The 27,012-nt window shown below is 39.2% G+C and overlaps 1 protein-coding gene, 2 non-coding genes and 1 pseudogene across 3 annotated transcripts in view; 1 reads left to right on the top strand and 3 right to left on the bottom strand.

Annotated features, from left to right (window-relative positions):
• LOC105709463 (plasma membrane ascorbate-dependent reductase CYBRD1) overlaps nucleotides 1-27,012 on the bottom strand; it is a 103,901-nt gene that overhangs the window by 52,989 nt on the left and 23,900 nt on the right. The window contains exon 3 of the mRNA XM_064377037.1: nucleotides 26,306-26,451. Within this exon, the coding sequence (XP_064233107.1) occupies nucleotides 26,306-26,372 (67 nt within the window). The 5' untranslated portion in view covers nucleotides 26,373-26,451. The remainder of the gene's footprint in view (nucleotides 1-26,305; nucleotides 26,452-27,012) is intronic.
• LOC135275461 (U6 spliceosomal RNA) lies at nucleotides 10,515-10,621 on the top strand. The gene has a single exon (XR_010343094.1). It is a non-coding gene; the product is annotated as a U6 spliceosomal RNA (small nuclear RNA).
• Nucleotides 18,532-24,392, bottom strand: LOC105709377 (Parkinson disease protein 7-like; annotated as a pseudogene).
• On the bottom strand, nucleotides 25,034-25,143 carry LOC135275496 (U6 spliceosomal RNA). Its single transcript, XR_010343125.1, has one exon. It is a non-coding gene; the product is annotated as a U6 spliceosomal RNA (small nuclear RNA).

Genomic DNA, 27,012 nt, shown 5'->3' with positions numbered 1-27,012 from the left:
TGAAATGTGACCCAGTAATTCCATTTCTAGGAATTTATAATACAGATATACTCACACAGGTGTAAAACGACACTGCAACATTGCTTGTGATAGCAAACAATTGGATAGAATCTACAGATCAATAGTTGGGAAACTGGTTAAATAGATTCTATACAACAGATGACAATGTAGCCTTATAAAATGAAGAAGCTGGCCGGGCACAGTGGCTCAAGCCTGTAATCCCAGCACTTTGGGAGGCCGAGGCGGGTGGATCACGAGGTCAAGAGATCGAGACCATCCTGGTCAACATGGTGAAACCCCATCTCTACTAATACAAAAAATTAGCTAGGCATGGTGGCACATGCCTGTAATCCCAGCTACTCAGGAGGCTGAGGCAGGAGAATTGCCTGAACCCAGGAGGTGGAGGTTGCGGTGAGCCAAGATCACGCCATTGCACTCCAGCCTGGGTAACAAGAGCGAAATTCTGTCTCAAAAAAAAAAGAAGAAGCTATATATGTAATAATCTGGAGGACTATGCAAAATATATTATTAGGGACTTTCAAATATTCTATTATGGCTGACTAGGTTTGCTGAGACACCCTTCTGCTATGGAACACTTAGTTAGACCTTGGACAAACTCATTTCTCTGAGACATTGTTGGTCTCTTAAGAGGTAGGGAACGTTTCCACAGAAACTTCCCCTCCAAGAAAGAAAACAAAACCAGAGTTGTCCTGAGCAAAATGCTGATAGTAGTAGCACTGCTATTAAGATACTAAGGTTTAGGCCAACACACAGTTGGGAAGGATGAATTGAGCTAAGACACTGAAGTGGTCCTGAAATTGTATTAGGTTGGTGCAAAAGAGATTGCAGTTTTGGCTGCACGTGGTGGTTCACACCTTAATTCCAGCACTTTGGGAGGCCGAGGCAGGTGGGTTACCTGAGGTCAGGAGTTCGAGACCAGCCTGGCCAACATGGTGAAAATGTGTCTCTACTAAAAACACAAAAACAGGCATGGTGGCACACACCTGTAATCCCAGCCACTTGGGAGTCTGAGGCAGGAGAATCGCTTGAAATTGGGAGGTAGAGGTTGCAGTGAGCCAAGATTGTGCCATTGTACTCCAGCCTAGGCAAGAGCAAGACTCCATTTCAAAAAATAAAAAAATTTAAAAGTTGTGGTTTTGCCATTAAAAGTAATTGCAAAAACTGCAATTCTTTTGTACCAACCTAGTATCTTTGGTTACAAGCAGAAGCAGGAACAAATCTTCTCTGGAAGAGAGCTTTCCATGGAGCTATAGGACCCACAGATTCAGGTCAAGCTTGCAATCAAAGTTGATCAAGTTCATGAGAAGGCAAAGCAAGCCACCATAAGTGAGAATCTGCATAAACAATAAACAAAATATAGAAAAGCTATAAATAAAATGTTTAAAAAAGATTTTTAAAAACACAGAAATCATCTCCAGGAATGTGAAAGACCTAGCTAAGAAAAGCAAAATAATGCTCCTAGAAGAGAATGTGTAATAATACCTAATAACAATGGAGTCTTTTGAGGAATAGATGTTCTTAATTTTAATGTGGTTGAATTGATCGGTCTTTTATTTTATGGTTGTCATAGTTTACATCTTTTTTCATAAATTCTTTACTATTCTGAGGCCATGACCTGTAATAAAGCAAATAATCACATAATTCATTCCCCAGGTCAAAAACTAGATTATCATTACACTCTACAAACTATATGCATATGCCTTTCTGATAACAATTTGATCTCTCCTCCAAGAGATAATTAGTATCCTGACTTCTTCTTCTTCTTTTTTTTTTTTTTACAAGATGGGGTTTCACCATGATGGCCAGGCTGGACTTAAACTCCTGACCTCAGGTGATCCGCCCACCTCGGCCTCCCAAAGTGCTAGGATTACAGGCGTGGGCCACCGTGCCTGGCCTGACTTCTATTATACTAGTTATCCTGCTCTACTTTATAAATTTACTATCTGTGTATGCATCTCTGAGCAAAAGAGCTTATTTTAGCCTCTTGAACTTTTTAATTCCTTCACACCATACAAAACTTAATTTGTGATAGATAATTAACTTAAATATAAAAGCTAAAACCATAAAACTTTTAGAGGAAATTGAGTATCTTCATACTTGGAGATAGGTAAAAGGTCCTTAGATAAGATACAGAAAGCAATAACCATATAAGAAGAAGATGATAAACTTCATCAAAAGTAAAAACTTTAGCTCACCAAAACACACCATTAAAAAGAAACATAGTGCTAGACGTGGTGGCTCATGCCTGTAATTCCAGCAGTTTGGGAGGCTGAGGCAGGTGCATTGCTTGAAGTCAGGAATTTGAGGCGAGCCTGGCCAACATGGTGAAACCTTGTCTTCACAAAAAATATGAAAACTAGCTGGACATGCCAGTAGTCCCAGCTACTTGGGAGGCAGAAGCAGGAGTATCACTTGAGCCTAGGAGGTAGAGGTTGCAGTAAGCCAATATCATGCCACTGCACTCCAGCCTGAGCAACAGGGTGAGACTCTGTCTTAAAAATAATAAAATGAAAAAATAAATAAAACAAAACAAAAAAATGAAAAATTAATTAATAAAAAATAGCAAACCACAGACTGTGAAAGAATATTTCCAAAATGTATACCTGAGGGCAGTTTAACATAAGAAAATCAATCAATGCTGTATACCACATTAATAGAATGAAGCAAAAAAAAAAAAAAAAAAAAAAGCAGCTGATCATTTCAATTGATGAAGAAAAAGCATTTGACAAAATCCAACACCTGTTCATGATAAGGAACACTCAGAGAACTAGGAATAAAAGAGAACTTCTTCAACATGATAAAGGGCATTTATGACACTTCCCCCAAACATACAAAAACCTCTCAGTTAACATCACACACACTGGGGAAAGCTGAAAGCTTTCCCTTTAAGATCAAAAAAAAAGATTGAGATGCTTGCTTTCATTGCTGCAGTTCAACATTGTACTGGAAATTCCAGTGAGAGTAATTAGGCAAGAAAAAGAAAAGGCATACAAATTAGAAAAGAAGAAATAAAACTATCTTTATTCACAGATGACATAATCCTCTATATAGAATATTCCAAAGAATGCACATTCACACACAAATGCCACCACCACAACTAACAACAAAACCACTAGAGCTAATAAATTCAGCAAATTTGCAGAGTACAAAATCAACACACAAAAATCAGTAGTGTTTCTTTTCTTCTTTTGTTTTTGAGATGGAGTCTTGCTCAGTCGCCCAGGCTGGAGTGCAATGGGGTGACCTCGACTCACTGTAATGGCCAACTCCCAGATTCAAGGGATTCTCCTGCCTCAGCCTCCCGAGTAGAAGAGATTACAGGTGCCCACCCCCCCACCATGCCCAGCTAATTTTTTGTTTTTTTAGTAGAGACAGGGTTTCACCATTTTGGTCAGGCTGGTCTCAAACTCCTGACCTCAGGTCATCCACCCACCTCGACCTCTCAAAGTGCTCGGATTGCTGTGCCTGACCAGTAGTGTTTCTATACATCAGCAATGAGCAATTTCAAAAGAAAATTAAGAAAACAATTCCATTTACAAGAATGCCCAAAAGAATAAAATACCTAGGAATATATTTTTATCCAAGGAGGTTTTTCTGCGGTGGGCAGTTCTATGCAAATCTGTCCCAAAGTCTGAGGAAGCTGAGAGGGTGAAGAAAGAGACTGATAAATCCAATTTCTTGGAAAGAAACATTTAATAGGAACTTAACAGAAGTCATGTCTGTGTCTTGGGTGGTGGTGAGACAAGATAGTGGATCCCTGCACCATTACCCCTCAGACCCAGGACTTATCTACCATAGGGAAAAAGTGATTCAGAAGGGATGTGTAGGACAACTGAAGTACAATAACATCAAGGTCATTTGACTTAAGGGCAGGATTTACGGTTAGTACCTGCTCTTAAACAAGGAACAATAGGTAAACTAGAAATCTTAGAGACATTTCCAGAACTGGGATTAATCAAAAGCCCGTGTGGTGGATTAGCATTCAAGATGAAGTTGATCTGGCCTCCACAGAGATAAAGTTTGTGCACTGAAAAGTATAAGACATTGTTGAAAGAAATTGATAATCTCTGTTCATGGATTGGAAAACAATGTTGTTAAGATGGCAATACTAACTAAGTAATCTATAGATATGATGCAATCCCTATCAAAATGCCAATAACTTTTTTTGGCAGAAATGGAAAAGCTGATCAAATAATATAAAAGAAGAAAAAGGTTGGAAGACTTACATGTTCTAATTTCAAAGCTTATTACAAAGCTATAGTAATTAAAATAGTGTGGTACTGGCATAAGGATAGACACATAAATCAATGAAATAGAAGTGAGAGTCCAGAACTAAACTCATCCATCTATGGCAAACTGATTTTTAACAAAGTTGGTAAGACCATTCTAGAGGGGAAAGAATAGTCTTTTCAAAGAGCAGTGCTGTGACAACTGAATATCTACATGCATAAGAATGAAACTGAACCTCTGCCTCACATCATATACAAAATTAACTCAAAATAGATCAACAACTGTTACTGACTGAATGCTTGTATCATCTTAAAATTAATACATTGAAAACCTAACTCCCAATATGATAGTGTTAGGAGGCAGGGCTTTTGGTAGGTGATTAGGCCATGAAGACAGAGCCCTCATGAATGAGATTAGTGCCCTTCTATTAGGCTAGTGGAAAAGTAATTGCAATTATAAAAGAGTTTCCAGAGAGCTCTCTTGCCTCTTCCACCATGTGAAAACACAACAAGAAGGTAGCCTCTATGAACCAGAAAGCTCTTACCAGACAGCAAATCTGCTGGCACCTTGATCTTGAACTTCCTAACCTCCAGAACTATAAAAAATAAATTTCTGTTGTGTATAAACCACCCACTCTATAGTATTCTGTTATAGCAGCCCCAACAGACTAAGACAAGAACCTAAATAGAAGAACTAAAACCATAAAATTCTTGGAAGAAAACATAGGAAGAAATCTTTATTACCTTGGATTTGGCAATGGAGTCTTAGATATGACACCAAACCAAGAGCAACAACAACAACAAAAATAAATCAAAGGCTGGGCACAGCAGCTCACACAATCCTAGAACTTTGAGAAGCTGAGGTGGGCAGATCGATTGAGCCCAGGAGTTCGAGACTAGCCTGGGCCACATGGCAAAACTCTGACTCTACCGAAAAAGATAAAAAATTAGCCAGGTGTGGTGGCGCCTGCCTGTAGTCTCAGCTATGTGAAAGGCTCAGGTGGGAGGATTGCTGGAGCCCAGGAGGCAGAGGTTGCGGTGAGCTGAAATGGCACTACTGCACTCCAGCCTGGGTGACAAAGTGAGATCCTGTCTGAAAAATAAATAAAATTAAATTAAATAAATTGGACTTTATCTAAATTAAAAACTTTGTGCATCAAAGAACATTATCAAGAAAAGTAAAAAGACAACCTACAGAATAATAGAAGGGATAAAATATTTGCAAATCATACATGTGATAAAAGTCTAACATCTAGAAAAGAACTCTCACTACTCAACAATGAAAATATAAACAATCCAATTTAAAAATGGGCAAAGGACTTGAAAAGATATTTCCCAAAGAAGATACACAAATGGCCAACAAGCATATGAAAAGATGATCAACATCATTAGTCTTTTGGGAAATGCAAATCAAAACCACAATGAGCTATCACTTCATACCAACTAGAATAGCTATATTTTTTTTAAAGGGAAAATAATAAGCTTTGGTAAGGATTTGAAGAAATAGGGATCCTCAGACATTGCTTATGGAAATGTAAAATGGTATGGATGCTGTGGAAAATGGTGTGACAGTTTCTCAAAAAGTTAAATATAGAATATGACCCATCAATTCTACATCTAGGAATATACCCCAAATAATTGAAAACAGGTACTCAAAGACATACATGTACATGCCTGTTCATAGCACTATTGACAATACTTTAAAGGTGGAGACAACTCAGATGTCCATTAATGGATGGATAAACATACTGTGGCATACACACCCAATGGAATGTTAATCAGTCTTGAAAAGGAATGAAATACTGACATGTTACAACATGAATGAACTTTGAAAATGTTATACTAAGTGAAAGAAGCCAAACACAAAAAGTCACATATATGAATTCATTTATATGAAATATCTAGATTAAGCAAATTCATACAGAATACAGATTAGTGGTTGCCAAGGGCTGTGGGGAAGGGAGACTGGAGAGTAACTGTTTAACAACTATAAAGTTTCCTTTTGGAGTAATAAAAATGTTTTGCAATTAGAGATGTTGGTTGTAAAATATCATGAATATACTAAATGCCACAGAATTGTTCACTTTTAATGGTTAATCTTATGTTATGTATATTTTACCTCAGTTTGAATTTTTATTGATTGATTGATTGAGGTAGGATCTTGCTCTGTTACCCAGACTGGAGTGCAGTGGTGTGATACTATCTCACTGCAGCCTCAAACTCTTGGGCTCAAACAATCCTCCTGCCTCAGCTGCCAGAGTAGGTGGTACTACAGGCATGCACCACTATGCCTGGCTAATTTTTTAAAACTTTTGTAGAGACAGTCTCACTATGTTGCCCAGACTAGTCTTGAACTCCTGGGCTCAACTGATTCTCTCGTGTTGCCTCCTAAAGTGTTTGGATTATAGTTATGGACAACTGCACCCAGCCTCACCTCAATTTTTAAAAAATTTGAAGATTTGAGAAAAATTATGTATATACTTGAGAAAGTTCTAGTGTCCAGGGTACAAAAGGAATATGTACAACTCAATAACATAAGAACAAACAACACATTTTTAAAAAAATGGCCCAGAGAGTTGAACAGATACTTTACCAAAAAAGATATGAGTGGCCAATAAGCACATAAGTTTCTGTTTCTTTACAATCTTTTTCCTCCTTTTAGTTTATTGTTTTCTAATAGCCTGTCTTTTATTCACTAATCCAATCCTGCTGTTTCCAGTCTGCTGTTAAAGCCATCCAGTGAGTTCTTAATTTCAGATTATGTGTTTTGGTTCTAGAATGTTCATTCTATTTTAAAAAATATATTTCAATTCCATGTTGAAATTATCCATGTTTTCCATATTTTCCTCTGACTTAACAAATGTCTCACGGGGAAACTAGCCTTGCATTTGGACTCTTCCAGTTTCTTATAGGTCACAACAGCTCTGTGTGACTGTCGAAAGCTCTACTGGTTTCTCTTTCTCTTACTAGTGTTGTCTTTGTGCCTGGGGGTCAGGCCTACAGGTGAAGAAAACAAGACAATTGTTAGCTCACCTAGAGAGGGTTCTTACCCTTCTAGAATTTTAGTTCATCTATTCCTCCTTGTTCTACAACTCTCTGATATCTTTAAAAATATAATTTTGCAATTTATCCATTTTATTTTCTAATTGTTGAAGCAAAAACATTGGACTACTGCAAATTAATATAAACTGCTTATATAAGTTAAAGTCTTCATTAAACAAAATAATAGCAAATTAAATCTAAGAAAATATAAAATGATACATCACATCCAAGCTGAGTTTATTTCATGTATATATGATTGGTTTAACATATAAAAATCAATCACTGTAATTCACTACATTGACAGAAAAGGGAAAAAAATTATGATTATCTTAATAGATGTAAAAACATAAAATTCTACATATAGTTGTAAAAAAACCTCAGCAAACTAAGATAGAAGGAAACTGCTTAAATTTGTTAAAGGGAATCTACTTTTTAATACTACAGAAAACATTGTACTTAATGGTTGAAATTGTTTACTCTAAACAATTAGAGTACTAATTATACTGGAGGTCCCAACCAGTCCAACAACAAAATGGAATTAAGGATAGAGAAAGTAATAAAATTGAATTATTTGCATTCCTAGTTAAGCATGATTAAAAAAATGAAATTTAAAAGACATTCCCTTTACCATAGCATCAAAACCTATCAAATACCTAGTATTCTTTGATGTGGAAATTCTACTTTCTAACTACATCTCCCTATCTAATATACATGTCTTCTAGCAGGTATCAATAATTATTAAGATGCATTTTGTTTTATTGCTACATCATTAAAAGCACAATTGCCTGCTGTTTTTTTTTTTTTGCAGATAGAGGACCTACTGAATTCAGTGATTAAAGTCATGAAATAGCCACACAGGTCACTGTGTCTAAATATAGCAGTTATTACTTTATAATGTAGTTATTACTACAGTATTTATTACTCTGTGATGTAGTTATTACTCTGTGATGACTAAAATGCCTTCTTAAGACACTTGTATTAAGTTCAAAATGTATGACAAATATTTATCACAGCACATTGATCAAATTCTGATACGTTCAAAGGCAGAAAAGGTTAACAATTGCTCAGAAATTCATACAAGCTTATAGTGACTATTTTGCTGTCACCTATAAGTGTCAACATTTATAAAATAACAGGTATTAATTTCACAGGATCATAGAATGTGTATGATGCTCCACTTACTGTAGGAGCATATGAAAACCATATCCACCTGAAGGTTGGGGGAATAAACTATAGTATTAAAGAGGCTGGGTGCGGTGGCTCATGCCTATAACCCTGGGAGGCTGAAGTAGATGGATCATGAGGTCAGGAGTTCAAGACCAGCCTGGCTAACATGGTGAAATTAGCTGGGTATGGTGGCACATGCTTGTAATCCCAGCTACTCAGGAGGCTGAGGCAGGAGAATTTCTTGAACCGGGACCTAGGAGGCAGAGGCTGCAGTGAACTGAAATCACACCACTGCACTCCAGCCTGGGCTACAGACTGAGACTCAGTCTAAAAAAAAAAAAAAAAGTATTATTATAGAATAGATAGCCCCTCTCAGTGAATCTGTACTGATGTGTTGGCAGTATTTTTGTGTTTCTCCCATACTTCCTCTTAGGAGTGGATGAAATCTTGTTTCTCCAGCTCTAAGTGAGGCCAGTGGCTGGGGCTTGCTTCTGTCCCAATCCTGTTTCAAAGTGGGCTCCCAGCAATATCTCTTATGGTCCATATGCTCACCCCTCATGGGGCAGTCCCCAGCCTTGTATTAGTGAATACACTTAGAATCAAACTGCCATTTGTTTTCTGCATAACAGAAGGAGGGAGTAAGAAAGTAAATAGTGTTAACATTAAATTCCATTTGTTCCAAGATTATAGATTAAAATAATCAATGTAAATTTAAGAACTAACTGAAAACTCTTAGAAGAATACATAGGAGAAAGTCTTTGTGAACTTAGAAAACTGTTTCTTAAATATGACACCAAAAATATAAGTAATGAAATTTTAAAAATGAATCAGACTTCGTAAAACTTTTTGTGCTTAAAGAACACCATCGAGAAAAAGATAACCCACAAAATGAGAGAAAATGTTTGCAAATTACATATCTGACAAGCGATTTGTATCCAGAGTATATTTTAAAAAAACTCTTACAACTCAATAACAAAAAGATCATCCTATTAAAAATTGGCCACAGATTTGAGCAGATATTTCTCCAAAGAAGATATACAAATATCCAGTAAACACATTAGATGCTCAAAATCCTTAGTCATTAGGGAAATACAAATCAAAACCATAATGAAATAACACTTCATACCAACTAGGATAGCTATAATCAAAAACCAGAAGATAACAAGTGTTGGCAAAGATATGGAGGAATTGAAACTCTCATACCTTGCTGCTGGCAACATAAAATGGTGTAACAGTTTGGCAGTTGCTAAAAAAGTTAAGCAGAGTTACCAAATGACCATTAATTTCACTTCTAAGTAGTTACCCAGGAGAATTGAAAACATATGTCTACACACAAATTTGTATACAAATGTTTACAGCAGTGGTATTATTTTATTTAGAAACAGGGTCCTGCTGTGTTGTCCAGGCTGGTCTTGAAGTCCTGGCCTCAAGCGATCCTCCTGCCTCAGCCTTTCAAAGTGCTGAGCTTACAGGTGTAAGCCACTGTGCTTGGCCTACAACAGCATTATTGATAATAGCTAAAAGATGAAAATTATCCAATATCCATTAACAGATTAATGGATGTGATACACATACAAAAAATGTGATACATTCATCAAGTGGAATATCATTTGGACATAAAAAAATGAAATCTGATACATGCTACACTATGGATGACATTTTGAAAACATTATGCTAAGTGACAGAAGCCAGACACAACAGGTCGCATTTCGTGTGATTTCACTTATATGAAATGCCAAGAATAGGCAAATCCATGGAGACAGAAAGCAGATTAGTGGTTGCCAGAGGTTGTGGGGAGAGAGGCATAAGAGTGACTACTAATGTGCACAGGGCTTTTTTTTGGTGGGGTGGTTATAAAATGTTCTGGAATTAGATAGTGATGATGGTTGCGCACCTTTGTGAATATTCTAAAGACCACTGAATTGTACACTTTAAAAAATTAACCAATATTTATTCTGAAAAGTAACTGTATGTTTCAAATAACAGATATTACCTTCCAATATAATCTCTAGGCATACTTTGTAGTTACGAATCATGTTTTAGAAAAATATTTCCGTGCTCGCTTTGGCAGCACATATACTAAAATTGGAACGATACAGAGAAGATTAGCATGGCCCCTGTGCAAGGATGACACACAAATCCATGAAGCATTCCATAAAAAAAAAAAAGAAAAGAAAAAAAGAAAAACATTTCCAGGCCAGGCATGGTGGCTCAAGCCTGTAATCCCAGCACTTTGGGAGGCTGAAACGGGTGGATCACAAGGTCAGGAGTTCAAGACCAGCCTGACCAACATGGTGAAACCCTGTCTCTATTTAAAAAAGAAAGAAAAAAAGAAAAACATTTCCAGTAATCTGTGCAGAATTTATTTATATTCCATCACCGGCTATGATTGCACTTGTTGCAGCAGGAACTTCAAATCATTATGCTGCAATCTTTAAGACTGCTGTGAAAGGTGTACTTTCACAAACACTGAGTACTTTGTACAGCAGCCGCAGGTCTGATGTCAGAGTGATCTTAAATGAAACCTTTGACATGGTGGAGCTGGTATGAGCAGAGAACCTATGCCAACTCCAAGTAGCCCCACTTCCTCCGTGAATTGTATACTTTGAAAGGGTCAATTTTATGGCATATGGATCAGAGCTAAATAAAGGTATTATATTATAAAAAAGCGGTAAGGCTTAACCTTTTAGAAAGAATAAACTATATTACCTGAGTTTGAATAAAAAACTCCTGACCTCATATCAAAGATGATTACATGAAATTATCCTTTTATGTTTTAAGTTGGCATAAAATGTTTGCAGGTTGTATACATCTATATATAATGATTTCCTTTTTAACTTTAAAAATTAACTGACCAATTTTCCTTAATTGAGCTTTCTCATGTTGAAGCCAACTGTTTTCCAAATAATACTGAATACAACTTTCAAATTCCTTTGGGTTATATTTGGAAACCAGAATGGGAGTAAAGGGATCCAGGGCATCAAATCCTTCCTTTTCCAGCAACTCCTGGGGCAGATAGGCTTTCCGGGGCTTAAAGAGAGACCCAGTCTGGTTCAAAGTCAACACAATGGCACCTCCATGCCAATCCTTTTTTATCATTTTCCTTAGGTTCTGAACAAGTACTAATTCCTCTGGGGCAATCGGGCTTTCATCTTCTTTTCAGAGTGGTCCTTTCCCAAAGAGCATTGATTCCATTCATGGCCAACAGGAGGTGAAAAACACCCAAAGAATTTTGCCTCTTTAGCTCTTTGAGCACAATTCCAACTCCATCTGTGGCGTTCCTCACCCGTGTTATGCCCTTTGGGAGAGACAGTGGATTGCAGTGTTACCAGAGGCCTTCTCTCGTTATTGCATGTTACACATTCAGTGTCTTTTTTTTTTTTTTGGAGACAAAGTCTCACTCGGTTGCCCGAGCTGGAGTGTAGTGAAGTGATCTCAGCTCACTGAAACCTCTACCTCCTGGGTTCAAGCAATTCTCCTGCCTCAGCCTCCCGAGTAGCTAGGACTATAGGTACATCCCACCCTGGCTGGCTAATTTTTATATTTTTAGTAGAGATGGGGTTTCCCTACGTTGGCCAGGCTGGTCTCGAATTCCTGACCTCATGATCTGCCCGCCTTGACCTCCCAAAGTGCTGGGATTACAGGCATGAGCTATCGTGCCTGGCCTCAAGAATCGTTCTTCTTTTTTTTTTTTTTTTTTTGAGACGGAGTCTCGCTCTGTTGCCAGGCTGGAGTGCAGTGACCCAATCTTGGCTCACTGCAACCTCCACCTCCCATGTTCAAGCGATTCTCCTGCCTGAGCCTCCTGAGTAGCTGGGACTACAGGCATGCGCCACCACACCCAGCTAATTTTTGTATTTTTAGTAGAGATGGGGTTGCACCATGTTGGCCAGAGTGGTCTTGTTCTCTTGACCTCGTGATCCACCAGCCCCAGCCTCCCAAGTGCTGGGATTACAGGCATGAACCACCAAGCCCGGCCAAAAATTGTTATTCTTAAAGTGGATCAGAACGCAAAGACACATATGAAGAATTCTGACCTCAGAATCCAAGTTTTTTTTTCCATTTACCCCTTTTATCAGACAGCTTGCATTAATTCAGACCTTCTTGGCCTCACTATTCTCCTGTTCCAGCCACTGCTACCAAGACTGTTCTGTGTGGACTCTGTGATGACAAGACCTGCCAAGTCAACAGTATTTCACATACATCATGTTGCTCTGAGTCCTCCTTGCTTCCTGTCCACTGATGTCAAGGTGAATTCTGCCTTGGGCAATGTGGAAATTCAGGAAAGATCAAGTTCTAGAGTGAACCTTTGAGGAGTGTCAGATAAGAGCTGAGGAATGATAAATTCTTCCCAACCCATCTCACACATGCTGTCTGGAGGTGTGGTTATGTGGTTTTTCAGAGGTGTGACCATGAGATTACGCATTTTGTTGCACTTACTGGTGACCAGCTTGATGTCACATCCTCATGTTGACTTTCCTTCTGGATCTGCTTCACTCTGCTTACCCTTCATTCTTGCTCTCTGAGATTTCACTCCTTGCCAAGGAGGTAGTATATAAGCTTTTGCCTCAGGCTCTCCTTTTGGGGGAATCCAAGCTAAAACATCTCTAATCTTTTATAACAATTTTGAACACATTGCATTTGACAGCAATTTTTAGTGACTGGATTTTAGTGAGTCTTTCCAAAGCACTCAAACTTTTTAAAAGAAAATGCAAACTTTTAATCACATTTCATGGGTTAATGTCATAAATATAATTACAATAACACACATAACTGGCAAGAAGAGGTTTAGAAATCACACACTAGACCCTTGCTAGGTATATAGCCCACGAATATGCTGGAGAGAAGTCATGAGCTTGCAGATTAATTTTGTTTGGTTTGTGCAGTATTTTAAGATTTGAATTAAGGGCTGTCATTTAAAAATTGGAACATTTAACACAAATCAAGATTTCTACCATTAAAAAAATTGCAAGACCTGGCAACATTAGACTCATAGAAATGAACTCCACACAGGTATGGGGAAGTCTAGGCCTGCTAAGGGAGATTAAAACTAGGAAATTGGACTTCATCTTATGTAGTCTCACAGTAAAAACTGAGGAATGAGCTGAGATTGCTTTGTACTAGTTGTACCTGGTGAAGAGGAGGCATTTAGCGTCTTTAGAACCAGGGAAGTATAAAATTCCCTATAACAGGGCAAAATTGAGTAGCTCATGCCAGGATGAATATCACTCTGCATAACAGGTAACATCATCCTTGTAAGAATTTGTAAACCCTGTGCCTCCAGCATACTATGTTGTTCCCTGCATTTTTAGGATCATCTCTGCGCATTTCATATACTTTTCTATTAGAAATGTTTCCCATCCTGTTAGTGTCTTTTTATCACTTTCCTGCTTCACAATACAAATAATACAAATTGGTGTCAGAAGTGAGACTAATATAAAGACTCCAGACCTTAATCACTAGGTTAATTTGAAGGAGACATAGATAAACTGCAGGAGAAAATATGATCCTGGAATACCAGTGTAGCAATAGGACCACCCTTGGCAGAGGGAATTGTAAATGGTTTGTAGATAAAAATGGAAAATTGTTTCAATGGACTGTGTCCATTACCACCTTGATTAATTATGGGAAGTCTGGCATACCAGACTGAAAGAGATAATAATCTGTAAATGGGCAGATTTACAATTTCCTGGTTACTTTTATTAGCTCTAGCTAGGGTGACAATATCTCCCATTTTGCTCAGAATAGGTTTGGTTTGTGCCTGTTGTCCAGACATAATGATTATTAGTATCTCCTTTCACTTTCAAAAGTGTCTGGATTTGGACAATAAATTTAAATGATCACTCCAGAGGGGCAGAGGCACTCAAGACTTTCTATAGAAATTGAAACAGGAAACTACTGGATCTTGCGTCCAGCTGGTAGGACAGACCAAGACAAACTCTGGGAATGAGACATTTGGGATGTTCTATTAGGTGTGGCAGTGAGGCTGAAGGACCTTTTCAAATCCACAATGGATTCAGCACATCTTCAACCACATGTTGTGTAATAGCTGAGGTTTTAGACAAGGTAGGGGTTGGGAATTCCTTTAATTCTCACTGGCTTTGCTCTTTAAAGAGAGGGAGACAGATTAGAGACAGGAAAATTAAGTATTACAATGGCTTTTAAAGTATAATTCTTTTAACATGCTTTAACTAGTCTTGTTGCTCTAACAGATTAAAAACTTGAAAAGCTGTGCCTTTGGAGCTTGTGCTTTTCAAAAACACAAGTGGTGTTTAGAATAGGATTTAAAAATGGTTGTCTACTTGAGCACATACTCTTGTAGGAGAAAATAAAAAATACTCAGTTGAGCCATAAAACATTTATTGTTACAGAGCATTTGCTGGTAAATGTTCTACAGCAAAAAAAAAAAAAAAAAAAAAAAAAATTGATAAATTGGTAAATAATTTTCTTTTGAAAATTTCACTTAAGAGGTCAATTTATGGATGCACATTACCTGGGCAGGTAGAGTATCCTGAGTATGAATTTGACTTTCACTAACTGTATCTTTATGAACTTAGTTAACTAACTTTAGAAGTTTCATTACGTCCATGGTGATCCAAGGTTTCAAAGTACATAGAACTAAAATAGGTTCAAGGCATTAACTAGGTAAAAGTAGGTATTAACTAGCTTTAGATGTAATTTAGATATACTACTTTAGACATGAAGTACTTTTGATATAATTTTATTCAGTATATGACCCTTCTGAACTGAGATAAGATGGGAAGGGCTGGCAACATGCCCAGAGCTTCTCCGAGGTTGTAAGTCTTGGGAAGAAATGAATTTGAATCTGTTAATATTTGTGCCTTTGGCTGGGTGTGGTGGCTCACTCCTGCAATCTCAGCACTTTGGGAGACTGAAGAGGGAGAAATGCTTGAGCTCAGGAGTCTGAGAACAGCCTGGGCAAGAGACCCTGTCTCTCTGTCTCTCTATTTATTTATTTATAGATATATAAATAAATTTCTTTTAAACTGCGGAAGATTTTGGCTGGGCACTTGTAATCCCAGCACTTTGGGAGGCCAAGGTGGGTGGATCACTTGAGGTCAGGAGTTTGAGACTAGCCTGGCCAATATGGTGAAACCCCATTTTTGTACCAGAAATACAAAAATTAGCTGGGCATGATGGCATAATAAATGCAGAAAGGCAACTTTTTTCTTTAAAGGTTGTGAGTTCATGTTATCATAAACATGCTAACAGGTGAAATCAGGTGAATTTTTTTCTCTAATATGGAAGCATATTAAGCTGTATCCTTTTCTCACTAACTGTGGTATTCTAGGCTGCATATGTTGTGATAGCAAATTAGTATATTTAAATTTTAGAAGTGCTCAAAATTTCAGAAGCATTTATTTATTTATATTCTTTTTGACTCTCAGTTCAAGTGTCTTAGAATTTGTGGTGAAGTTTGCAGGTTCTGTTCCTTTCCTCATTATCACCTGAGTCATGTGTAAGGGTAAAGGTGGAAAGGAGAAGGACTCTCAGCCTCCTATATAGGCACATTAAAAAAAACCATGCTCAGGACACTAGGCTCTCAGGTAGAACCCACTGAGATTAACAGACAATAGCAAGGAAAGGGAGGATTGAGATCAGCAAAAGCCTGTAAGATTTTTCTGATACTCTCCTGTAACTCTTTGTTTTCATGGATGCTAGAGTTATTCCTTATTAGTGGCAACATTGAATTTGAGTTTCATAAATAATTTTGGCTACACTTTTTTTCTCAGAATTAGAATAACCAACTTTGCAAAGGTGGCAAATCTTATAAAAAGATGTCAGGAAATAAAATCAAATTTTACTTAGAATTATCAGAGATCTTTAAATTTTCTTTTTAGACTCACTGAAGTATAATTGACATACAGTAAACTGCACTTTTTTTTTTTTTTGAGACAGAGTCTCGCTCTGTTGCCTAGACTGGAGTGCAGTAGCGCGATCTCAGCTCACTGCAACCACGACCTGTCAGGTTCAAGCGATTCTCCCACCTCAGCCTCCAGAGTAGCTGGGAGTATATGTGCCACCACACTCAGCTTATTTTTATATTTTTAGTAGAGATGGGATTTCACCATGTTGGCCAGGCTGGTCTTGAACTCCTGACCTCAACTGATCTGCCTGCCTGGGCCTCCCAAAGTAAATTGTACATAAAGTTAACAATTTGATAAGTTTTGCCATAAAACCATCACCACAATCAAGATAATGGCTATACCCATTATCCAAAAAAGTTTTCTCCTGCTCCTTTTTTTTATTTTCTTTCTCCTGCTCCTTTGTGATCCCCTGCTCCTGTACTGTTCCCACTTTCCAAGACAACCTCGGATTTATTTCTGTAAATTCAGATTAGTTTGCATTTTCTAGAATTGTATAGAAATGAAATAAAACAGTATTTTTATTTTCTGGCTGCTTTCAGTAGTTATTTGGAGAATCATATGTATTGCATGTATCAATAGTTCATTTCTTTTTATTGTGGAGTAATCTCCATTGTATGGATATGACTACAGTTTGTTTATACTGTTGCCTTTTGATGGACATTTCAGTTGTTTACAGTTTGGGCTACTACAAATGAAGCTATGAGGTATAATTCTTTGTATGGACATACGCTTTATGTGGAATAAATACTGAGGAGGGAATGGAAAGGGAGAAGGGAAGTTTAACAGCACCAGACTGAGACTGGAAGGCTCCACCTCTTCAGCAATTATCCCCAAAAGAGGCCTCTCAGATGAAGGGGCAGAAGGCATGTATCCAGGTACCCAAATACCCCAGCCCCCTGCCTCCCATCCCTTTGTCTCCAACTCATAACCACCAATACCATTCCAGCCCGAATTCTGTGGCATATTTAAAGAGCATAGGTAAGGAGTAGTGAAAGAGACAGAGAGTTCCACCCTGCCCTCACATTAATGGGGTCCTTTCCCTTCCACTTCTCCTACCTCCAGCCCCAGTGTGTCCTAAGGTCAAAAAGACAAAGGGGGAATTGTCAATGTCATGTACTGAGAGCTTCACAACAGCTCTCCCCACCCCAATGCCCAAGTAAAACCATCCCTCTTCCAAGGGCAACAAAAGGGGTATTACACAAAAACTGTGCTGGTGATGCAGCAGTGGCTAGGGGCTGGGGAGTCGGGGGTGCAGGCTGGAAAAGCCAAGCCCAGGGAAAGACATAAAACTTACGAAGGGTGGTGGCATCATGGGGGGCCCTGGTGGGAAGGGGGCAGGCGCTGCTGGGGGCTGGGGACCAGAATCAGGAACCGACTGTTGAGGGAGAGAAAAGTCATAGGACCCAGGATGGGCAGAGGTGGGCTTTTTGCAGGAGGGAAGCGGAAGTGATGAGGATGAAAAAGGAGCACAAAGTTCAGAAGGAGGGTCTTCAAGCCCGATTTCCTGCCCACCCCAAGCTCTGAGCCCTTGGTAGGTTTGCTCTCTCTTATACCAGCTCAGAGTCAGCTGGCTGAGCCCCTTTAATGTCATCTTTATTTTGAAAGTTTCCATTTTATCAAAGCAACAAAAAACATGGAAGAGACTTCACTACAGGCACAGTATGGCTCTATCCAAGCCTTCTAATCCATTCTGCCTGTGGGCAAGGATGTGCCTCTTTCAAATTAGTTAGAGGTCTCTTTAATTCCCCAATTATCCAGGGAGGGTGTTGCCTCTTTTCTAGTTCCCCTACCTTAATTTAGCCCAGTTACCTCTAGAGATTCAATCCACTCTCTCAACACAAATAGTTGCTAGTCCTTTAAAATGCTGGCTGGGCGCGGTGGCTCAAGCCTGTAATCCCAGCACTTTGGGAGGCTGAGGCGGGTGGATCACGAGGTCAAGAGATCGAGACCATCCTGGTCAACATGGTGAAACCCCGTCTCTACTAATACAAAAAATTAGCTGGGCATGGTGGTGCATGCCTGTAATCCCAGCTACTCAGGAGGCTGAGGCAGGAAAATTGCCTCAACCCAGGAGGCGGAGGTTGCAGTGAGCCGAGATCGCGCCATTGCACTCCAGCCTGGGTAACAAGAGCGAAACTCCGTCTCAAAAAAAAAAAAAAAAGCTTTCAGTTTCTTAGTCCTAATGTCCTCCAGGGCCAACCATATTGTGGCAAATGGCAGGATCTCCTCCTTTCTTAAGGCTGAATAATATCCACTATAGATACAGTGATGGGGCTATATTCTGGGAAATGTGTTGTTAGGCAATTTTTGTTGTGTGAACATCATAGGATATACTTCCACAAACCTAGATGGGATAGCCTGCTACACACCTAGGCTATATGGTGTAGCCTATTGCTGCTAGACTATGAACCTGTATAGCATGTGACTGTTCTGAATACTGTTGGGCGTCAGAAGATAATGGTGAATATTTGTGTATCTAAACATAGAAAAGGTAAAGATATGGTATTATAACCTTATGAGACCACGGTCGTATATGTGGCCCATCACTCACTGAAACACTGTTATGCAGCACATGACTGTACATACCACAGTTTCTTTATCCATTTGTCCAATGATGGACACCTCGGTTATTTCTGTATCTTGGCTACTGTAATATGGCAATGAACATAGGAGTGCAGATATCTTTTCAAGGTGGCAATTCTGTTCCTTTGGGTATATACCCAGAAGAGAATCCCTGGGTCATAGTAATTTCATGTTTAATTTTTTTAGGAGCCTCTATACTATTTTCCACAATGGCTGTGCTAATCTACCTTCCTATGAATAGTGTATAAGGGTTCCCTTTTCTTCACACCTTTGCCATAACCTTGTTATCGCCTGTCTTTCTGATAATAGCCCTTCCAGCAGGTGTGAGGGGACAGCTCGTTGTGGTTTTGGTTTGCATTTCCCTGATGATTAATGATGTTGAACACATTTTCATATACTTATTGGCCATCTTTATGTCTTTTTTTTTTTAAGAAAGCAAGTTTATTAGAGGAACAGTGTGCAACAGAATGGCTGCTCCATTGACAGAGCAGGACTGTCCCATAGGCAGAGTGGCCCAGAGTGCCCTATGTCTTTTTTTGGGTAATTGTCAGTTGAGGTCCTTTGCCCCTGCTTTTTTTTTTTTTTTTTTTTTTTTTTTGAGATAGAGTCTCACTATATTGCCCAGGGTGGTCTTGAACTCCTGCTTTGCCCATTTTCGTTTTTTATTTCTAGTTTGCTAAATGCCCTGTTCATTCTGCAATCAAGGCTTAGAAATGTACAGACACAATTTGTAGGTTGATAAATCTTTGTGTAGTTGTGACTGCACAACTCTACTTCTGCAAAAGCAGTAACGAAGGTGGCTTCTGAACACATTAACCTATCATTGTTTTGTTTAGAGCAAACACAGTGAGAATGGATTCCTAACTCGTCACATTTCACTGCTTTAGTCTTTAAGAACGATTGGAGCCTTCACTTGAGCCACCACCTCCTTGCCACTCAGGGCTTCAACAATTGCAAGCACAAACTCAAAGCTGGTCCCAGGCCCCGGCTTATAAGAATCAGGCCGTCCTTTTCCACACGATTCTCAGAGTAGGTGTCATGACCTCCATTCATCATTTTGTACTTAGCAAGTTGGTGTGTTGTAACTACTTCCAAAACCTACTTCATGAGCCAACAGAGCAGTAGGACCTGCACAGATGGCAGCTATCAGTGCCTTCTGGTTTTCCTGCTCCTTCACAGCAGCAGACTCGGATAAATTCTGTGCACCCAGATTACCTCCTGGTAGAACCACTACATCATATGGTTCCTCTTTTTTTGCATCTTCACGACTGGCATCAGGACAAATGAAGATATCACGGCTACACTGTACTGGGTCTTTTCCAGCCAGACCTGCAACGGTGACCTTAATCCCAGTTTACCTCATGACATCTACAGGGATGACCATCTCCATTTCCTCTGCTCCTTTAGCCAGGATGACCAGAGCTCTTTTGGAAGTTATTTTTATGTTATGTTTTAAAGACTGCACCCCATGCCTCTTCTGCAATCACAGTGCCCCGGCCCATCCAGGACCTCTCACCACACACCAGGCTGAAGGTGGGCCTGCCCATTTTAAAATCAGGTTACATGTGGCCAGGTGCAGTGGCTAGTGCCCACGATCCCAGCACTTTGGGAGGCCAAAGCAGGGGGATCACTTGAGCTCAGGAGTTCAAGACCAGCCTGGCCAACAGGGTGAAATCCCGTCTCTACTGTTTACAATAGCAAGACCTGGAACCAACCCAAATGCCCATCAATTGTAGACTGGACAAAGAAAATGTGGCATATATACACCATGGAATACTACACAGCCATAAAAAATGATGAGTTTGTGTCCTTTGTAGGGACATGGATGAACCTGGAAACCATCATTCTCAGCAAACTGACATAAGAACAGAAAATCAAACACCACATGTTCTCACTCATAGGTGAGTGTTGAACAATAAGAACACATGGACAAAGAGAGGGGAGCATCACACACCAGGGTCCGTTGTTGGGGGGCTAGTGGGAGGGAGAGTGGGGAGGGATAACATGGGGAGAAATGTCAGGTATAGGTGATGGGGCGATGGAGGCAGCAAACCACCTTGCCATGAATGTACCTATGCAACAATCTTGCATGATCTGCACATGTACCCCAGAAAAAAAAAGAAAATACAAAAATTAGCTGTGTATGATGGCACATGTCTGTAATCCCAGATATTGGGGAGGCTGAGGCAGGAGAATAGCTTGAACCCAGGAGGCAGAATTGCAGTGAGCTGAGATTGCACCACTGCACGCCAGGATGGGCAACAGAGTGAGACTCTGTCTCAAAATAATTAAAAAATCAGGTTGTATGTTTTCATGCTACTGAGTTGTAGAACTATTTTATACTAATAAGACTAATTTATATAATGTGAATTTTCCTAACAATAACATGAGCATCTTTTCATGTGCTTATTCGTCGTCCATTTATCTTCTTTGGTAAAGTGTTATTATTGGGTTGTAAAAGTTCATCCTATATTCTGGATCCAACTTCTATATCAGATCTGTATTTTGTGGATATTATCTTTCAGTCCATAGCATTCCTTTATTATTATTATTATTATTATTGTTATTAAGACAGAGTCTTGCTCTGTTGCCCAGGCTGGAGTGCAGCGGTGCTATCTTAGCTCACTGCAGCCTCCGCCTCCTGAGATTCTTGTGCCACAGCCTCACAAGTAGCTGGGATTACAGGCACCGCTACCACACCTGGCTAATTTTTGTATTTTTTAGTAGAGACAGGGTTTCAACATGTTAGCCAGACTGATCTCAAACTGCCAACCTCAGGTGATCTGCCCGCTTCGGCCTCCCAAAGTGCTGAGATTATAGGCATGCGCTACCATGCCCAGCCATTCCTTTTCATTTACTTAACAATGTCTTTTGGAGAGAGAAAGGTTTTAATAAAGTCCCAATTTACCAATGTTTTTCTTCTATAGTTCATGTGTTTTATGTTCTATTTTAAAAAATATTTGCTTAACCCAAGGTCACAAAGATTTTCTCATGTTTTCTTTAAACAGCTTTACAGTTTTCCTCTAATGTTCAGGTCTCTGATACATTTTGAGTCTATTTTTGTATATGGCATAAAGTAAGATTTGAGGTTGTTGGTGTTTCATGTTTTGTGTTTTTTGGCATATGGGTATCCAATCATTCCAGCACCCTTTTTTGAAAAGATTATTCTTTCCCCAGTGAATTGTCTTGGCACCTTAGCCAAAAATCAATTGGCCACCCATGTGTGGTTCTTCTAGAATTTCTATTCTGTTTCTTTGATCTGTATGTTTATTCTTTTGCCAATACCATACTGTCTAAATGACTTCAGTTTTTTTTTTTTTTAATTTTTTTTTTCTTTTTAAGACGAGGTTTCACCAAGTTGGTCAGGCTGGTCTTAAACTCCCAACCTCAGGTGATCCGCCCGCCTTGGCCTCCAAAGTGCTTGGATTACAGGTGTGAGCCACCACGCCCAGCCATAACTTCAGTTTTATAATAAATTTTGAAATCAGATAATGTGTTTCAATTTTTTGTCAGAAATGTTTTTTATATTCCTTGTTATGGTCCATATAGTTTTAGCATCAGTTTGTCAATCTCTACAAAAAAGCCTGTTTTAATTTTTATTGGCGTTGTTTTGAAACTAAAGATCAATCTGGAAAAAACAGCATCTTTGTGTGTGTGGTTTCCAAGGAATTTATTTAATCAGAACTTCAGAGGATTTTAGAAACCTGCCTTTTTAACAAAAACTGCAGATGATTCTAGGTTTTGATTAAAAGTATGGTTTGGGGAAGCAATTTTACCCTTTATTGTGTGTCAGATTATATATACAATAAAACTAAAAGTTATGTAATAGAACAAAAAATGCTATATACAAAGTATTAGTAGATATCTACATACAACATGGTCTTAAAAAGAAAATAAAATAGGCTGGATCACCTGAGGTTGGAAGTTCAAGATCAACCTGACCAACATGGAGAAACCCCATCTCTACTAAAAATACAAAATTAGCCAGGCGTGGTGGCGGGCGCCTGTAATCTCAGCTACCTGGGAAGCTGAGACAGGAGAATCGCTTGAACCAGGAAGGCAAAGGTTGCAGTGAGCCAAGATCGTACCATTGCACTCCAGCCTGGGCAATGAGAGCAAAACTCCATCTCAAAAAAAAATAATAATAAAATAAAATGAAATCTATGTGTATATAGTTGTATTCCTAAATACAGTAATCCCCCACCTCATCTGGTGTTTCCCTTTCTGTGGTTTCAGCTACTTGTAGTCAACCACAATCTGAAAATAGGTGTGTACTGTGTAAGATATTTTGAGAGCAAGAGAGACCAACCACATTCACATAACTTTCATTACAGTATATTGTTAACATTGTTCTATTTTGTTAATGTTATTAATCTCTTACTGTGCTTTAGAAATTAAACTTTATTATACTTATGTATATATAGGAAAAAGTGTGTAAAGGGTTTGGCACTGAGGTTTCAGGGGTACACTGGGGGTCTTGAAATGTATCCCCAGAGGATAAAAGAGAACTACTGTGTACAAAACCAAAAGCCATACAGCAAGAAACACTGAGAGGGAAACTCAAGTATAAGTGAACACATTCCTCTGAATTCCCAGGTTTCACTGAGCATCAAAACCTACCAATCTTTCAGTCCTTTTCTTGAATATTATTCTGTATCCATATTCTCTACATCTGCTTGGATCCCTGGATTTTATTTCATTTTCTGTGTGACATTCTCGACAGATATGTATCACCGGCTGCTGCTTTGGGGGTTGAATGTCCTGGATGTCACTATTAGCCCTGAGTGTCTTTCCAGTTTGGGTCCAAGTACCCACCACAAACTCCAACCCACCAATTTCCTACCTACCCAGCACTGAGAAATGGCATCTTAATAATACTTATTCTTTCAATTAATGAGCATGCTGTATCTCTCCAGTTATGTCTATTTATTTCAGTTTTATAGGTTTATTATTCAAATACTCTGAAGCTCTGCAATTAAGTGCATACACATTTACGATTGTTTATATACTCTTGAAAATTTGACCTTTACAGCTAGGCGTGGTGGCTCACGCCTGTAATCCCAGCACTTTGGGAGGCCGAGGTGGGTGGATCACAAGGTCAAGAGACTGAGACCATCCTGGCCAACATGGTGAAACCCTGTCTCTACTAAAAATACAAAAATTAGCTGGGCACACACGCCTGTAGTCCCAGCTACTCAGGAGGCTGAAACAGGAGAATTGCTTGAACCCGGGAGGCAGAGGTTGCAGTGAGCCAAGATTGTGCCACTGCACTCCAGCCTGGCGACAGAGCGAGACTCTGTCTCAAAAAACAAAATTTGACCTTTACTATTTATTTTTATAGAGATGAGGTCTCACTATATTGCCCAAGCTGGTCTCCAAGTCTTGCCCTCAAACAACCCTACCACCTTGACCTCCCAAAGTGTTGGGATTACAGCATGAATCACCTTACCTGGTCCCACATTTGGACTTTTATCCTTATGAAATAGCCCTCTTTCTTTCTTTCTTTTTTTTTTTGAGATGGGATCTCGCTCTGTCACCCAGGCTGGAGTGCAGTGGCACCATCTCAGCTCATTGCAAACTCCACCTCCCAGGTTCAAGTGATTCTTGTGCCTCAGCCTCCTGAGTAGCTGGGATTACAGGCACCTACCACCACACCTGGCTAATTTTTGTATTTTTAGTAGAGACGAGTTCTCACCATGTTGGCCAGGCTGGTCTCCAATTCTTGACCTCAGGCAATCCGCCCACCTGGGCCTCCTAAAGCACTGGGATTACAGGCGTGAGCCACCAGTACCTGGCCCTTTGTTTCTATTATATTCCTTGCTCTTCAGCGTACATCAATATTGACATAGTCACTACAGCTTTTAAAGTATTTTTTTAGTATTTGCATGGTATACCTTTTTCCACTCTTTCACTGTTAACCTCTCTGTGTCTATATTATTATTATTATTATTATTATTATTATTATTATTATTTTAAAGATGGGGTTTCACCATGTTGGTCAGGCTGGTCTTGAACTCCCGACCTCAGGTGATCCGCCCGCCTTGGCCTCTGAAGTGCTTGGATCACAGGCGTGAGCCACCACGCCCGGCCCTATATATTATTTATTTATTGGAACACTTCATGAATTTGTATGTCACCCTTGCACAGAGGCCATGCTAGTAGTCTGGTCTGTATTATTCCAATTTTAGTATATGTGCTACTGAAGTAAGCACCGTGTCTCTTTATTTAAACTGGGGTTTTAATTGATATAATTGGGTCTTGCTTTTTTAATGCAATGTCACTCTCTGCCTTTTATTGGGTGGTTTTAGGCTACTTATATTTGATGTGATTATCAACACATTTGGGTTTAAATATATAGTTTGCTCTTCAATTCTATTTGTCTTATCTTTTTTTTCCCTCTTTTCCTGCCTTCTTGTGGAGTATTTGAGGTTTTTAAGTAAATTCATCTTATCTCCATTCCTGATATGTTAGCCATACCTCTTTGTTTTGTTGTTTTTTATTTTTATTTTTTGAGACAGAGTCTCTCTCTCTCTGTCCCAGGCTGGAGTACAGTAGTGTGATCTTGGCTCACTGCAACCTCTACCTCCCAGGTTCAAGTGATTCTCATGCCTCAGTCTCCCGAGTAGCTGGGATTACAGGCAGCCACCACCATGCCCGGCTAATTTTTTTGTATTTTTAGCAGAAACAGGGTTTTGCCATGTATGCCAGGCTGGTCTAGAACTCCTGGCTTCATGTAATCCACCCGCCTCAGCCTCCCAAGGTGCTGGGATTATAGGTGTGAGCTGCTATGCCCAGCCTGTTTTGTTATCTTTAATAGTTGCTCTAGGGTTTATAATATAAATCTTTAACTTATCATAGTCTACTTTCAAACAATATTATTTCATGTGTAAGAACCTTACAACAGTATACATCTATTTATTCACTCCTGGCCTTTATTCTACTGTTGTCATACATTCTGCCTCTATGTAATTTATAAATCCCCTAATCCAGTTGGCTCTCTGTATCTGTGGGTTCTGCATCTGTGGGTTCAAACAACCACAGATCAAAAATATCTGGAGAAAAAAATGGATGATTGTGTCTGTACTGAACACAAACAGACATTTTTTTCTTCTTATTCCCTAAACAATATAACAACTATTTAGATAGCATTTATGTGATATATTAGGCATTATAAGTAATCTAGAGATAATTTAATATATATAGGAGGATGTGCATGGGTGATATGCAAACTATGCTCCATTTTATATAAGAATGCGAGCATCCACAGATTTTGGTGCCTGTGAGGAGTCCTGGAGCCAATACCCTATGGATAGCAATGGACAGCTGTACATTGTTATTACTTTTCCCTTAAAGGGAAAAGAATAATCTACTTACCCCCACACTTATCATTTCCAGTGCTCCTTACTCTTTTGTGTAGATCCAAATGTATTTTGGGTATCATTTTCCTTCTGCCTGAAGGATTCCTTTAGCATTTCTCACAGTGCTTATCTGCTGGTGATGAATCCTCTCAGCTTTGGTGTCTGAAAAGGATTATGCAGCTTTCAGTTTTGAAAGATGTTTTTGCCGGATGCAGAATTCTAGGTGGGCAGTTTTTTCTTTTGGTATTTTACAGATGTGAACACAAACTCTTCCCAGGGATATGTGAGCTCTGAGGATGGTTCTGCCTGGTCTTGCCCAGTGATTCTTCCCCCAGCCTTGGTGGTTTCCTCCCAGGTCTGCACAGACACTGAACGGGACCCCTCGGCAGAGCTTTGGAGATTCCTTGTCATGTGGCTTCCTTCTCTCTGGTACTCTGCTTTTCAAATTCTAGTCACCTTGGCTTCCCTGATCCCGGAATGCTGTCTCCTCATCTCAGCAAGGCTGTTGGCCTCTGTTTGGGTTTCCTGCCCTGTGCTGGGGCCTGGACATTGTCTCATTTGTTTCATTCCTTTTGGGGATGATTGACCTGCACTGCCTGTTGTCTGAATGCATAAACATCATTTTTTCATCTATTCTGTTTGGCCTACTAGTCGTTTACAGAGTGGTAAACTAGTCCTTCTTATTCCATTATCACTAGTTTATGTCTTAAAAAAATTCCTGGC

This window comes from Aotus nancymaae, unplaced genomic scaffold, assembly GCF_030222135.1.
Source record: "Aotus nancymaae isolate 86718 unplaced genomic scaffold, 86718_ANA_hifiasm-v0.15.2.pri h1tg000016l, whole genome shotgun sequence".
Taxonomy (NCBI): Eukaryota; Metazoa; Chordata; class Mammalia; order Primates; family Aotidae; genus Aotus; species Aotus nancymaae.
The sequence above is the reverse complement of the archived record's forward strand: the minus strand, read 5'-3'. Positions and strand labels throughout refer to the sequence as shown.